Source organism: Melopsittacus undulatus (genome assembly GCF_012275295.1).
Source record: "Melopsittacus undulatus isolate bMelUnd1 chromosome W unlocalized genomic scaffold, bMelUnd1.mat.Z SUPER_W_unloc_1, whole genome shotgun sequence".
NCBI lineage: Eukaryota > Metazoa > Chordata > Aves > Psittaciformes > Psittaculidae > Melopsittacus > Melopsittacus undulatus.
The window spans coordinates 3343330-3360286 of NW_022993942.1; the positions used below are offsets into that span (position 1 = coordinate 3343330).

General features: G+C 53.2%; 1 protein-coding gene across 1 annotated transcript; it reads right to left on the bottom strand.

The window, feature by feature from the left end:
• Nucleotides 1-228: 228 nt before the first annotated feature.
• LOC115945311 (asparagine--tRNA ligase, cytoplasmic-like) lies at nucleotides 229-16813 on the bottom strand. Its single transcript, XM_034073649.1, has 15 exons — nucleotides 16774-16813; nucleotides 15750-15829; nucleotides 15366-15431; nucleotides 13804-13896; nucleotides 12763-12852; nucleotides 12576-12654; nucleotides 12397-12467; nucleotides 11897-11983; nucleotides 9132-9353; nucleotides 6700-6899; nucleotides 4395-4530; nucleotides 4110-4223; nucleotides 2874-3005; nucleotides 742-873; nucleotides 229-672 (listed from the first exon to the last, which is right to left on the bottom strand). The coding sequence occupies exons 1-15, from the start codon at nucleotides 16787-16789 to the stop codon at nucleotides 541-543; spliced, it is 1650 nt and encodes a 549-aa protein (XP_033929540.1). The 5' UTR covers nucleotides 16790-16813; the 3' UTR covers nucleotides 229-540.
• Between the last annotated feature and the right edge of the window lie 144 nt (nucleotides 16814-16957).

Sequence of the window (16957 nt, forward strand, 5' to 3'; positions counted from 1 at the left end):
GCGTGGCTTAAGTGGGGGCGTGGCTTAGAGAGGGGTGTTGCTTAGTGGAGGGGCGTGGCTTAAGTGAGGGGGCGTGGCTTAGAGGGGGGTGGCTTGGAGGGGGCGTGGCTTAGAGAAGGGGGCGTGGCCAAGCGGCGCCCTGGCCGCTAGGGTCCTAAAGGCGGCCGCTCTATAGGGGATGGCCTGTATGGGATAATGGGATAACTGGGATCGCTCTGGACACTGGAATGCGTTGGGAACATCGTTTATTGGCTGAGCACAGGGACATGCAAAGGGGGGAGGGCAGAACACCCTATAGAACCCCATAAAACCCCATAGAACCCCATAGAACCCTATAGAACCCCATAGAACCCTATAGGGCAAAGTAAAGGGGACATCCAAGATGCAATGGGATGCAGGTGGGATCAATGGGATCAGCCACAATCCCGCCTCCCCCCAGCAATAAATAACCATAGGAACAGAAGGAAAACCCATTGTGGCATTCCCAAACCCTATGGGATCCTATGGGATCCTATGGGATCCTATGGGGTCGGAGCATCCTTATGGCCGGCAGCGCTGCAGGAAGCGAGGATACAGACACACATCCCGGATATGGGGCCGGTTGAGGATCCAGGTCAGCAGCCGCTCCAGTCCCAACCCATAACCTCCATGGGGGCAGGTCCCATATTTCCTCTGCAGGCAATGGGGTTACTGGGATTACTGGGATCTAACTGGGATGACCCCAGTATAGGGGATACTGACCTGGTCTGTGTACCAGTAATAGGCTTTGGGGTCGATGCCCTCCCGTTGGTAACCCTGGAGTAGCTGCTCCAGGTCCCATATGCGCATGGAGCCGCCGGCCACTTCCCCCACGTTGGGCATTAGGACGTCAACCTATATGGGGTCATATGGGGCATATAGGGAGCCCATAGGGATCTGTGCATCCCATTAACCCCATAGGGATCTATGCATCCCGTTATCCCCATATAGATCCATGCATCCCATTAACCCCATAGGGATCTATGCATCACATTAACCCCATAGGGATCCATGCATCACATTAACCCCATAGGGATCTGTGCATCCCATTAACCCCATATGGATCCATGCATCCCATTAACCCCATAGGGATCCATGCTTCCCATTATCCCATTATCCCATATGGATCCATGCTTCCCATTATCCCATTATCCCATATGGATCCATTATCCCATTATCCCATTAACCCCATATGGATCCATGCATCCCATTATCCCATATGGATCTATGCTTCCCATTATCCCATATGGATCCATGCTTCCCATTATCCCATTATCCCATATGGATCCATTATCCCATTATCCCATATGGATCCATGCTTCCCATTATCCCATATGGCTCCCAGTGCATCCCACCCCATTATCCCATATACATCCCAGTGCTTCCCATTATCCCATATACATCCCAGTGCCTCCCACCCCATTATCCCATATACATCCCAGTGCTTCCCATTATCCCATATACATCCCAGTGCATCCCACCCCATTATCCCTATATATCCCAGTGCTTCCCATTAACCCCATATACATCCCAGTGCTTCCCACCCCATTATCCCTATATACATCCCAGTGCTTCCCACCCCATTACCCCATATACATCCCAGTGCTTCCCATCCCATTATCCCATATACATCCCAGTGCTTCCCATCCCATTATCCCATATACATCCCAGTGCTTCCCACCCCATTACCCCTATATACATCCCAGTGCTTCCCATCCCATTATCCCATATACATCCCAGTGCTTCCCATCCCATTATCCCATATGGCTCCCAGTGCATCCCACCCCCATTATCCCATATACATCCCAGTGCTTCCCATCCCATTATCCCATATGGCTCCCAGTGCTTCCCATTATCCCATATACATCCCAGTGCTTCCCATTATCCCATATACATCCCAGTGCCTCCCATCCCATTATCCCTATATACATCCCAGTGCTTCCCACCCCATTAACCCCATATACATCCCAGTGCTTCCCATTATCCCATATACATCCCAGTGCTTCCCACCCCATTACCCCTATATACATCCCAGTGCTTCCCACCCCATTATCCCATATACATCCCAGTGCTTCCCATCCCATTATCCCATATACATCCCAGTGCTTCCCATTATCCCCATAGGGATCCATGCTTCCCATTATCCCATATGGATCCATGCTTCCCATTATCCCCATATGGATCCATGCTTCCCATTATCCCTATAGGGATCCATGCTTCCCATTATCCCATTATCCCATATGGATCCATGCTTCCCATTATCCCATTAACCCCATATGGATCCATGCTTCCCATTAACCCCATATGGATCCATGCTTCCCATTATCCCATTAACCCCATATGGATCCATGCTTCCCATTATCCCATTAACCCCATATGGATCCATGCTTCCCATTAACCCCATATGGATCCATGCTTCCCATTATCCCATTAACCCCATATGGATCCATGCTTCCCATTATCCCCATATGGCTCCATGATCCCATTATCCCATATGGATCCATGCTTCCCATTAACCCCATATGGATCCATGCTTCCCATTATCCCATTAACCCCATATGGATCCATGCTTCCCATTATCCCCATATGGCTCCATGATCCCATTATCCCATATGGATCCATGCATCCCATTAACCCCATAGGGATCCATGATCCCATTATCCCCATAGGGATCCATGCTTCCCATTATCCCCATATGGATCCATGATCCCATTATCCCCATATGGATCCCAGTGCCTCCCATCCCATTATCCCATATACATCCCAGTGCATCCCACCCCCATTAACCCCATATGGACCCATGCATCCCATTATCCCCTATACATCCCAGTGCCTCCCACCCCATTCCCACTTACAGACTGGGTTAAACTGGGATCCTCTGGACAAGGTTCCATATAGAAGGACTTGATGTCCCTTGGGAAGCGGCACAATAGGATCGGCTCATTTATGGTGTCGGTCATGAGGCGCTCGGGGGCTTCGGGGATGTCCTATGGGATCATGGGAGCCATAGGGGATCATGGAGCCATAGGGGATAATGGGATCATGGAGCCATAGGGGATAATGGGATCCATATGGGATCATGGAGCCATAGGGGATAATGGGATCCATATGGGATCATGGAGCCATAGGGGATAATGGGATCCATATGGGATCATGGAGCCATAGGGGATAATGGGATCCATATGGGATCATGGAGCCATAGGGGATAATGGGATCCATATGGGATCATGGAGCCATAGGGGATAATGGGATCCATAGGGGATCATGGAGCCATAGGGGATCATGGGATCCATATGGGATCATGGAGCCATAGGGGATAATGGGAAGCATGGATCCATATGGGATAATGGGATAATGGAGCCATATGGGATAATGGGATAATGGATCCATATGGGATAATGGGATCATGGATCCCTATGGGGTTAATGGGATCATGGATCCATATGGGATAATGGGATCATGGATCCATATGGGATAATGGGATAATGGGATAATGGGAAGCATGGATCCATATGGGGATAATGGGATCATGGATCCATAGGGGATAATGGGAAGCATGGATCCATATGGGATAATGGGAAGCATGGAGCCATATGGGATAATGGGAAGCATGGAGCCATATCGGATAATGGGATAATGGATCCATATGGGATAATGGGATAATGGATCCCTATAGGGATAATGGGAAGCATGGATCCATATGGGATAATGGGAAGCATGGATCCATATGGGATCATGGGATCATGGAGCCATATGGGATAATGGGAAGCATGGATCCCTATAGGGTTAATGGGAAGCATGGATCCCTATGGGGTTAATGGGATGCATGGATCCATATGGGGTTAATGGGATGCATGGATCCCTATGGGGTTAATGGGATGCATGGATCCCTATGGGATAATGGGAAGCATGGATCCATATGGGATAATGGGATGCATGGATCCATATGGGGTTAATGGGATGCATGGATCCCTATAGGGTTAATGTGATGCATGGATCCCTATGGGGTTAATGGGATGCATGGATCCCTATGGGGTTAATGGGATGCATGGATCCCTATAGGGACAATGGGATAATAGGATGTTACTCACGTCCCCAAACTCATAGTAAGTCCCATCCTCCTTCTTTACTCCATGTTCCTTCAGCCACTCTATGGCCTCCCTATAGTCCATACGTCTAAAGGGTCGCTTGGGGGGCTGGAAACCCTATAGAATTCCATAGGGATTCTATTGGATCCCATAGGGTTTGGATCCCATTGGATCAGATCCCATTAGGATCGGACCCCATTGGGATGCCCATGGGGGATGTGGGGCCCAGAGGATGCTATAGGAGCATCCCAGGCGGCACAAACCCCATTGTGACCCTATAGGACGTACAGGGTTGAGGTCCTGGATCAATGGGGCCACAGGGGAGGCCAGGACCCTATAGAGGACATCACACACTAGGGTCTCTATACGATCCAATAGGTCCTCGAAGGTGATGAAGGGACACTCGGCCTCGATGTGGGTGTACCTGGAACCCATAAGTAGCATTAGGGGCCCTATAGGGTTAGGGGGCCCTATATATGTGCATTGACCCCATTGATGGGCATTGACCCCATAAAGATGTACATTAACCCCATTGATGTGCATTGACCCTATTGATGTGCATTGACCCTATTGATGTGCATTGACCCCATTGATGTACATCAACCCCATTACTATACATAACCCCATTACCCCACCCCCCCACCCCATACAGCTGTACATCAACCCCATTACTATACATAACCCCATTACCCCACACCCCCACCCCATTACTGTACATCACCCCATTACTACACACTGACCCCATTACCCCACCCCATAGAGCTGTACATCAACCCCATTACTATACATAACCCCATAGCTGTACATCAACCCCATTGCTATACACTGACCCCATAACCCCACACCCCCACCCCATTGCTATACGCTGACCCCATTGCTGTACATCACCCCCATAGCCGTACATCAACCCCATTACTATACATCACCCCATTACCCCACCCCATAGCTATACATCAACCCCACTGCTATACATAACCCCATTACCCACCCCCCCCACCCCATTACTATACATCACCCCCATTGCTATACATAACCCCATTACCCCCCCCACCCCATAGCCATACATCAACCCCATTACCCCCCCCCACCCCATTACTATACATCACCCCCATTGCTACACACTGACCCCACCCCCCCACCCCATAGCTGTACCTCAACCCCATTACTATACATAACCCCATTACCCCCCACCCCATAACTATACATCACCCCCATTACTACACACTGACCCCATTACCCCCCCACCCCATTACTATACATCACTCCCATTGCCACACACTGACCCCATAACCCACCCCCCCCACCCCATTACTATACATCACCCCCATTACTGTACACTGACCCCATTGCTGTACATTAACCCCATTGCTGCACACTGACCCCATTACCCCCCACCCCATTGCTGTACATCAACCCCATTGCTGTACATTAACCCCATTGCTATACATAACCCCATTGCTATACATCACCCCATTACCCCACCCCATAGCCATACATCAACCCCATAGCCGTACATCAACCCCATTACTGTACATTAACCCCATAGAGCTGTACATTAACCCCATTGCTGTGCGTTGACCCCATTGATTCAGAGCATCACCCCATTGCAGTGCATCAACCCCATTGCTATACATCACCCCATTACCCCCCCCACCCCATAGCTATACATCACCCCATTACTGTACACTGACCCCATTATCCCCCACCCCATAGCTACACACTAACCCCATTACTATACACCACCCCCATTACTACACACTGACCCCATTACCCCACCCCCCGACCCCATAGCTGTACATCAACCCCATTGCTATACATAACCCCATTACTGTACATCACCCCCATTGCTATACACTGACCCCATTACCCCACACCCCCACCTCATAGAGCTGTACATTAACCCCATTACTATACATAACCCCATAGCCCCACCCCCCCACCCCATAGCTATACATAACCCCATTACTATACATCAACCCCATTGCTGCACACTGACCCCATTACCCCACCCCCCACCCCATAGCTATACATCACCCCCATTGCCGTACACTGACCCCATTACCCCACCCCCCCACCCCATAGCTATACATCACCCCATTACCCCACCCCCCCATCCCATAGAGCTGTACCTTAACCCCATTACTATACATAACCCCATTACCCCACCCCCCCACCCCATAGCTGTACATCACCCCCATTACCGCACACTGACCCCATTACCCCACCCCATAGCTATACATTAACCCCATTACTACACACTGACCCCATTACCCCACCCCATAGCTGTACATCAACCCCATTACTATACATAACCCCATTACCCCCCACCCCATAACTATACATCACCCCCATTACTACACACTGACCCCATTACCCCCCCACCCCATAACTATACATCACCCCCATTGCCGCACACTAACCCCATTACCCCACACCCCATTACTATACATCACCCCCATTACCGCACACTGACCCCATAACCCCCCCCCACCCCATTGCCGCACACTGACCCTATAACCCCAGCCCCCCACCCCATAGCCATACATCAACCCCATTACCCACCCCATACCCCCCCCCCACCCCCCCCACTCACTCTGCCAGGTGCCTCCGCGTGCGGGACTGCTCGGCCCTATAGGACGGCCCTATAGAGAACACATCCCCCAGTGCCGGGATGCAGGTTTCCAGGTACAACTGGGAGGACTGGGACAGAAAAGCTTCGTCCCCAAAGAAATCCAGTTTGAATAGGGTCGAGCCCCCCTCGACCTGTGTCTGCACCAGTGTGGGGGGGGTCACCTGTACTGGGAGAGACTGGGGTTACTGGGGAGGTCCTATAGGGTCCATATGGGGTCTAGATGGGGGCTATAGGGGGTGTATAGGGGGTCTAGATGGGGTCTAGATGGGATATAGGGTCAGCGCTCACCTCTATGGGGTCTAGATGGGATATAGGGTCTAGATGGGATATAGGGTCAGCACTCACCTCTATGGGGTCTATATGGGGTCTATATGGGGTCTATATGGGATATAGGGTCAGCGCTCACCTCTATGGGGTCTAGATGGGATATAGGGTCTATATGGGGTCTATAGTGTCACTGCTCACCTCACAGTACCCATAGGCACAGTAGTGGTCCCTAAAGGCCTGCAGCACCATGGCCATGGTTATCCCCTATGGGGTCTAGATGGGGTCTAGATGGGGTCTAGATGGGGTCTAGATGGGGTCTGGATGGGGTCTGGATGGGGTCTAGATAGGGTCTAGATAGGGTCTAGATGGGGTCTAAATGGGGTCTGGATGGGGTCTAAATGGGGTCTAGATGGGGTCTGGATGGGGTCTAGATGGGGTCTAGATAGGGTCTAGATGGGGTCTAGATAGGGTCTATATGGGGTCTAGATGGGGTCTAGATGGTGTCTAGATGGGGTCTAGATAGGGTCTAGATGGGGTCTAGATGGGGTCTAGATGGGGTCTAGATGGGGTCTGGATGGGGTCTAGATGGGGTCTAGATGGGATATAGAGTCAGCGCTCACCTCTATGGGGTCTAGATGGGGTCTAGATGGGGTCTAGATGGGGTCTAGATGGGGTCTAGATGGGATATAGGGTCAGTGGTCACCTCTATGGGGTGTATATGGGATATAGGGTCTATATGGGATATAGGGTCGGGAGCTCACCTCTATGGGGTCTATAGGGTCTATAGGGTCAGCGCTCACCTCTATGGGGTCTATATGGGATATAGGGTCTATATGGGGTCTATAGTGTCTATAGGGTGGGTGCTCACCTCACAGTACCCATGGGCACAGTAGTGGTCCCTAAAGGCCTGCAGCAGCCCCGCACGCACCCGCAGCACCTTGGCCATGGTTATCCTCTATGGGGTCTACATGGGGTCTATATGGGGTCTATAGGGTCTATAGGGTCAGCACTCACCTCTATGGGGTCTATATGGGATATAGGGTCTATATGGGGTCTATAGGGTCTATAGGGTCAGCGCTCACCTCTATGGGGTCTATATGGGATATAGGGTCAGTGCTCACCTCTATGGGGTCTATATGGGATATAGGGTCTATATAGGGTCTATAGTGTCTATAGGGTCAGCGCTCACCTCTATGGGGTCTATATGGGATATAGGGTCTATATGGTGCCTATAGGGTTTATAGGGTCAGCACTCACCTCTATGGGGTCTATATGGGATATAGGGTCTATATAGGGTCTATAGGGTCTATATGGGGTCTATATGGTCATGGCTCACCTCGCAGTACCCATAGGCACAGTAGTGCTCCCTAAAGGCCTGCAGCAGCCCCGCACGCACCCGCAGCACCTTGGCCATGGTTATCCTCTATGGGGTCTATATGGGGTCTATATAGGGTCTATAGGGTCTATAGGGTCAGCGCTCACCTCTATGGGGTCTATATGGGATATAGGGTCTATATAGGGTCTATATGGGATATAGGGTCTATATGGGGTCTATATGGGATATAGGATCTATATAGGGTTTATATGGGATATAGGGTCTATATAGGGTCTATATGGGGTATAGGGTCTATATGGGGTCTATATGGGATATAGGGTCTATATAGGGTCTATATGGGATATAGGGTCTATATGGGGTCTATATGGGATATAGGGTCTATATAGGGTCTATAGGGTCTATATAGGGTCTATAGGGTCAGCACTCACCTCTATGGGGTCTATATGGGATATAGGGTCTATATGGGGTCTATAGGGTCTATAGGGTCAGCGCTCACCTCTATGGGGTCTATATGGGATATAAGGTCTATATGGGGTCTATAGGGTCTATAGGGTCAGCGCTCACCCCTATGGGGTCTATATGGGATATAGGGTCTATATGGGGTCTATAGGGTCAGCGCTCACCTCTATGGGGTCTATATGGGATATAGGGTCTATATAGGGTCTATAGTGTCTATAGGGTCAGCGCTCACCTCTATGGGGTCTATATGGGATATAGGGTCTATATGGGGCCTATAGGGTCTATATGGGGTCTATAGGGTCTATATGGGGTCTATAGGGTCAGCACTCACCTCGCAGTACCCATGGGCACAGTAGTGTTCCCTAAAGGCCTGCAGCAGCCCCGCACGCACCCGCAGCACCTTGGCCATGGCCTCGCCTCGCAGCAGGATGTGCCTCTGGTTCAGCTGCACGTCCACGTCCGCGGCCTCGTTGAGGACGTTGTCGGCCCCCCCAGGTGGGGCCAGCCCCACAACCTGCCAGTAGTCACAGTGCAGCTCGTGGCCACCGGGGGCCTGGGGGGGGGGACATGGGGGGGGTCAGTGTGGGGCTCAGACCCATATAGGGGGGCCTCAAAGGGGGATTGGGGTCCTCACCTCCTAACTGCCTCCAGTGAGGCCCATTGAGTCCCATTGGGTCCCATCACATCCCCATAGGTGCCTCCAGTGAGGCCCATTGAGGCCCATTGAGTCCCATTGCATCCCCATAGCTGCCTCCAGTGAGGCCCATTGGCTCCCATCACATCCCCATAGCTGCCTCCAGTGAGGCCCATTGAGTCCCATTGCATCCCCATAGCTGCCTCCAGTGAGGCCCATTGGGTCCCATCACATCCCCATAGCTGCCTCCAGTGAGGCCCATTGAGTCCCATCACATCCCATAGCTGCCTCCAGTGAGGCCCATTGAGTCCCATCACATCCCCATAGCTGCCTCCAGTGAGGCCCATTGGGTCCCATCACATCCCATAGCTGCCTCCAGTGAGGCCCATTGAGGCCCATTGAGTCCCATCACATCCCCATAGCTGCCTCCAGTGAGGCCCATTGAGGCCCATTACATCCCCATAGCTGCCTCCAGTGAGGCCCATTGAGGCCCATTGAGTCCCATCACATCCCCATAGCTGCCTCCAGTGAGGCCCATTGAGTCCCATCACATCCCCATAGCTGCCTCCAGTGAGGCCCATTGAGTCCCATCACATCCCCATAGCTGCCTCCAGTGAGGCCCATTGAGTCCCATCACATCCCCATAACTGCCTCCAGTGAGGCCCATTGGCTCCCATCATATCCCCATAGCTGCCTCCAGTGAGGCCCATTGAGTCCCATCCCATCCCCATAGCTGCCTCCATTGGGTCCCATCACATCCCCATAGCTGCCTCCAGTGAGGCCCATTGGGTCCCATCACATCCCCATAGCTGCCTCCAGTGAGGCCCATTGAGTCCCATCCCATCCCCATAGCTGCCTCCAGTGAGGCCCATTGAGGCCCATTGAGTCCCATCACATCCCCCCATAACTGCCTCCAGTGAGGCCCATTGAGTCCCATTGGATCCCATCACATCCCCATAGCTGCCTCCAGTGAGGCCCATTGAGTCCCATTACATCCCCATAGCTGCCTCCAGTGAGGCCCATTGGGTCCCATCACATCCCATAGCTGCCTCCAGTGAGGCCCATTGAGTCCCATTGAGTCCCATCACATCCCCATAACTGCCTCCAGTGAGGCCCATTGGGTCCCATTACATCCCCATAGCTGCCTCCAGTGAGGCCCATTGAGTCCCATTACATCCCCATAACTGCCTCCAGTGAGGCCCATTGGGTCCCATCCCATCCCCATAGCTGCCTCCAGTGAGGCCCATTGAGTCCCATCACATCCCCATAACTGCCTCCATTGAGTCCCATTGAGTCCCATCACATCCTCATAGCTGCCTCCAGTGAGGCCCATTGAGTCCCATTGGCTCCCATCACATCCCCATAGCTGCCTCCAGTGAGGCCCATTGAGTCCCATTGAGTCCCATTACATCCCCATAGCTGCCTCCAGTGAGGCCCATTGAGTCCCATTGGCTCCCATCACATCCCCATAGCTGCCTCCAGTGAGGCCCATTGAGTCCCATCACATCCCCATAGCTGCCTCCAGTGAGGCCCATTGAGTCCCATTACATCCCCATAGCTGCCTCCAGTGAGGCCCATTGGCTCCCATCACATCCCCATAGCTGCCTCCAGTGAGGCCCATTGAGTCCCATCACATCCCCATAGCTGCCTCCAGTGAGGCCCATTGAGTCCCATCACATCCCCATAGCTGCCTCCAGTGAGGCCCATTGAGTCCCATCACATCCCATAGCTGCCTCCATTGAGGCCCATTGAGGCCCATCACATCCCCCCATAGCTGCCTCCAGTGAGGCCCATTGAGTCCCATTGGGTCCCATCACATCCCCATAGCTGCCTCCAGTGAGGCCCATTGAGTCCCATCACATCCCCATAGCTGCCTCCAGTGAGGCCCATTGAGTCCCATCACATCCCCATAGCTGCCTCCAGTGAGGCCCATTGAGTCCCATCACATCCCCATAACTGCCTCCATTGAGGCCCATTGAGTCCCATTACATCCCCATAGCTGCCTCCAGTGAGGCCCATTGAGTCCCATTGAGTCCCATTACATCCCCATAGCTGCCTCCAGTGAGTCCCATTGAGTCCCATTACATCCCCATAGCTGCCTCCAGTGAGGCCCATTGAGGCCCATTGAGTCCCATCACATCCCCATAGCTGCCTCCAGTGAGGCCCATTGAGTCCCATTGAGTCCCATTACATCCCCATAGCTGCCTCCAGTGAGGCCCATTGAGTCCCATTACATCCCCATAGCTGCCTCCAGTGAGGCCCATTGAGGCCCATTGAGTCCCATCACATCCCCATAGCTGCCTCCAGTGAGGCCCATTGAGGCCCATTGAGTCCCATCACATCCCATAGCTGCCTCCAGTGAGGCCCATTGAGTCCCATTGGCTCCCATCCCATCCCCACAAAGGGAATGGGTCCACCCCATAGATCCATAGGTTGGCAATGGGGTTTAGGGTATTCCCGACCTGCTTCCCGGGGGGAACCAGCCTCAACATCCCATAAACGGCCACGCTGCTCTCGGTGGACAGCACCAGTCCATTGTAGCATTGGCACTGGGGGGGATAATGGGATTGGGGTCAGGGATTGGGATTGGGATCAGGGATGGGGATTGGGATCATAGATGGGGATTGGGATTGGGATCATGGATGGGGGATTCCCATAGGATTGAGGGCAGGATTGGGATCATGGATGGGGGATTCCCATAGGATTGAGGGCAGGATTGGGATCATGGATGGGGGATTCCCATAGGATTGAGGGCAGGATTGGGATCATGGATGGGGATTGGGATTGGGATCATGGATGGGTGATCCCATAGGATAATAGGGCAGGATTGGGATCACGAATGGGATAATCCCATAGGATATAAGGGCAGGATTGGGATCATGGATGGGGATGGGATAATCCCATAGGATAATAGGGCAGGATTGGGATCACGTATAGGATAACCCCATAGGATCCCACTGACCAGCTCATCCGCCAGCACACACTGTAGGAAGCCAGTCCCATCCCGCAGCACCAGGAACATCAGGTTCTTCCCTATGGGATGGGAAGCCTGAATCCATCGGGATCCATAGGGACCCATAGGGACCCATAGGGATCTATAGGGATCTATAGGGCCCCATATAGGACCCATATGGTGCTCACCCTGGCGACGCAGGCGATGGACCCAGCCCAGGACCTTGACCCGTTGGCCTCTCCAGGCCTCCAGAGCTGAGATCTTCACCTGGGAATACCCATAGGGAATGATGGGAATTCCCATTCCCAATGTGTTCCCTATGGGATCCCCTATAACAGGGGAATGGGATGGAGGCCTCGATCCTATGGGACTCACCTGCTTGGCCTCGGGGAGGCTGCGATCCTCATGGAGCTGGATCTTCTTGGCCTCCTCTAGGTTCTTCTCCCTCCTCATCAGGTCCTCGGCCTATGGGATTCAATGGGATTCAATGGGATTTAATGGGATCCGATGGGATTCAATGGGATTTAATGGGATTTAATGGGATCCGATGGGATTCGATGGGGTTCAATGGGATTCAATGGGATCCAATGGGATTCAATGGGGTTCAATGGGGTTCAATGGGATTCAATGGGATTCAATGGGATTCGATGGGATCCAATGGGATCCAATGGGATTCAATGGATTCAATGGGATTCAATGGATTCAATGGATTCAATGGGATTCAATGGGATTCAATGGGATTCAATGGGATCCGATGGGATTCAATGGGATTCAATGGGATCCAATGGGATTCGATGGGATCCGATGGGATCCGATGGGATCCGATGGGATTCAATGGGATTTAATGGGATTTAATGGGATCCAATGGGATTCAATGGGATTCAATGGGATTCAATGGGATTTAATGGGATCCAATGGGATCCAATGGGATTCAATGGGATTCAATGGGATCCAATAGGATTCAATGGGATGCAATGGGATTCAATGGGATTCAATGGGATTCAATGGGATCCAATGGGATTCAACGGGATTCAACGGGATTCAACGGGATCCAATGGGATCCAATGGGATCAATGGGATTCAATGGGATTCAATGGGATCCAATGGGATTCAATGGGATCCAATGGGATCCAATGGGATTCAATGGGGTTCAATGGGATTCAATGGGATTCAATGGGATCCAATGGGATTCAATGGGATCCAATGGGATCCAACGGGATTCAATGGGATTCAATGGGATCCAATGGGATCCAATGGGATTCAATGGGATTCAATGGGATCCGATGGGATTCAATGGGATCCAATGGGATTCAATGGGATCCAATGGGATTCAATGGGGTTCAATGGGATCCATGGGATTCAATGGGATCCAATGGGATCCAATGGGATTCAATGGGACCCCATCCGCGGCCTCACCTCCCTCCTGTCCTTGGCCTCGCTCCTCAGCCTCTCCCGGTGCCAAAGCTTCTTCCCATTCTTCAGTTGGGATTTGGAGATGGGAGCCCAACGCTGTGGGAATAAGGGATCCTATAGGATCCATACATCCCATACACCCCCCCCCATATCCCATGGGATGCTCCATAGGGAGGCTCCATAGGGAGGCTCCATAGGGATGCTCCATAGGGAGGCTCCATAGGGATACCCCATAGGGATGCTCCATAGGGATGCTCCATAGGGATGCTCCATAGGGAGTCTCCACAGGGAGGCTCCATAGGGATGCCCCATAGGGATGCCCCATAGGGATGCTCCATAGGGATGCTCCATAGGGAGGCTCTATAGGGATGTCCCATAGGGATGCTCTATAGGGATGATCCATAGGGAGGCTCCATAGGGATGATCCATAGGGATGCTCCATAAGGAAGCTCCATAGGGATGCTCCATAGGGATGCTCTATAGGGATGCTCCATAGGGAGGCTCCATAGGGATGCTCCATAGGGATGCCCCATAGGGATGCTCCATAGGGATGCTCCATAGGGATGCCCATAGGGATGCTCCATAGGGATGCTCCATAGGGATGCCCCATAGGGATGCTCCATAGGGATGCCCCATAGGGATGCCCATAGGGATGCTCCATAGGGATGCTCCATAGGGATGCTCCATAGGGATGCCCCATAGGGATGCCCATAGGGATGCTCCATAGGGATGCTCCATAGGGATGCCCCATAGGGAGGCTCCATAGGGATGCCCCATAGGGATGCTCCATAGGGATGCTCCATAGGATGCCCCATAGGGATGCTCCATAGGGATGCTCCATAGGGATGCCCCATAGGGATGCTCCATAGGGATGCTCCATAGGGAGGCTCCATAGGATGCTCCATAGGGAGGCTCCATAGGGATGCTCCATAGGGATGCCCCATAGGGATGCTCCATAGGGATGCTCCATAGGGAGGCTCCATAGGGATGCTCTATAGGGATGCTCCATAGGGATGCTCCATAGGGATGCTCCATAGGGATGCCCCATAGGGATGCTCCATAGGGAGGCTCCATAGGGAAGCTCCATAGGGATGCTCCATAGGGAGACTCCATAGGGATGCTCTATAGGGATGCTCCATAGGGATGCTCCATAGGGATGCTCCATAGGGATGCCCCATAGGGATGCTCTATAGGGATGCTCCATAGGGATGCCCCATAGGGATGCTCTATAGGGATGCTCCATAGGGATGCCCCATAGGGATGCTCCATAGGGAGGCTCCATAGGGAGGCTCCATAGGGATGCTCCATAGGGAGGCTCCATAGGGATGCTCCATAGGGATGCCCCATAGGGATGCTCCATAGGGATGCTCCATAGGGAGGCTCCATAGGGATGCTCTATAGGGATGCTCCATAGGGATGCTCCATAGGGATGCTCCATAGGGATGCCCCATAGGGATGCTCCATAGGGAGGCTCCATAGGGAAGCTCCATAGGGATGCTCCATAGGGAGACTCCATAGGGATGCTCTATAGGGATGCTCCATAGGGATGCTCCATAGGGATGCACCTCATTCTCCTGCTGGGAATCCACATAGATAGTAGGGAATGGCTCCTTCCCGACCGTCAGTAGGGCCTGCAATGGGGAACAATGGGATTGAGGCCCCGACCCCATTCCTATGGGATCATCCCCCCCCCATTCCCATTAGACCCCATTCCCATAGGATCCCATCCCCATTCCCATAGGATCCCGACCCCATTCCCATAGGATCCCAGCCCCATTCCCATAGGATCCCAGCCCCATTCCCATAGGATCCCATCCCCATTCCCATAGGATCCCGACCCCATTCCCATAGGATCCCAGCCCCATTCCCATAGGATCCCAACCCCATTCCCATAGGATCCCAGCCCCATTCCCATAGGATCCCGACCCCATTCCCATAGGATCCGGTACCTTCAGCACTGTCTTGAATGGGCTCATCCGGGTCCCGTCCCCATTGGAGTCACTGCCCTCCCGTTCGGATACATAGAGCTCTGCAATGGGATCGGGACCGGGACCCCCCACCATTGACATCAATGGACCCCAAACCCCCCCCCATTGACATCAATGGACCCCAAACCCCCCCCCATTAACGTCAATGGACCCCAAACCCCCCCCCATTAACGTCAATGGACCCCAAACCCCCCCCCATTAACATCAATGGACCCCAAACCCCCCCCCATTGACATCAATGGACCCCAAACCCCCCCCATTAACGTCAATGGGGACCGGGACCCCCCCGTTAACATCAATGGGGACCCCCCCCCCATTAACATCAATGGGCACCGGACCCCCCCCCATTGACATCAATGGACCCCAAACCCCCCCCCATTGATATCAATGGACCCCAAACCCCCCCCACATTAACGTCAATGGACCCCAAACCCCCCCCCATTAACATCAATGGACCCCAAACCCCCCCCCATTAACGTCAATGGACCCCAAACCCCCCCCCATTAACGTCAATGGACCCCAAAACCCCCCCCATTAACATCAATGGGGACCGGACCCCCCCCCATTAAGGTCAATGGACCCCAAACCCCCCCCCATTAACATCAATGGACCCCAAACCCCCCCCCATTGACATCAATGGGGACCGGACCCCCCCCATTAAGGTCAATGGACCCCAAACCCCCCCCCATTGACATCAATGGACCCCAAACCCCCCCCCATTAACATCAATGGGGACCGGACCCCCCCCCATTAAGGTCAATGGACCCCAAACCCCCCCCCATTGACATCAATGGACCCCAAACCCCCCCCCATTAACGTCAATGGACCCCAAACCCCCCCCCATTGACATCAATGGGGACCGGACCCCCCCCCGTTAACATCAATGGGGACCGGAAGGAACCGGAAGCAACCGGAACCCAACCGGAAGGAACCGGATCCAACCGGAACCTCTAGGCCCCGACCCCCCTCCCGCTGCAGGCCTCACCCATGACGTCCGCCATGCTGGTCCCGCCGGAAGTGCCGCAGCGCACTTCCGCCGCCCGGCCGGCAGGGGGCGGGGCTGCCGCGGGTCACGTGGTGGCGGCAGACGCAATGCGGGAGAGGAAGCCACGCCCCCCGGCTGATGCCACGCCCTCTTTGCGAGGCCACGCCCCCTTGTCCGCGGTCCT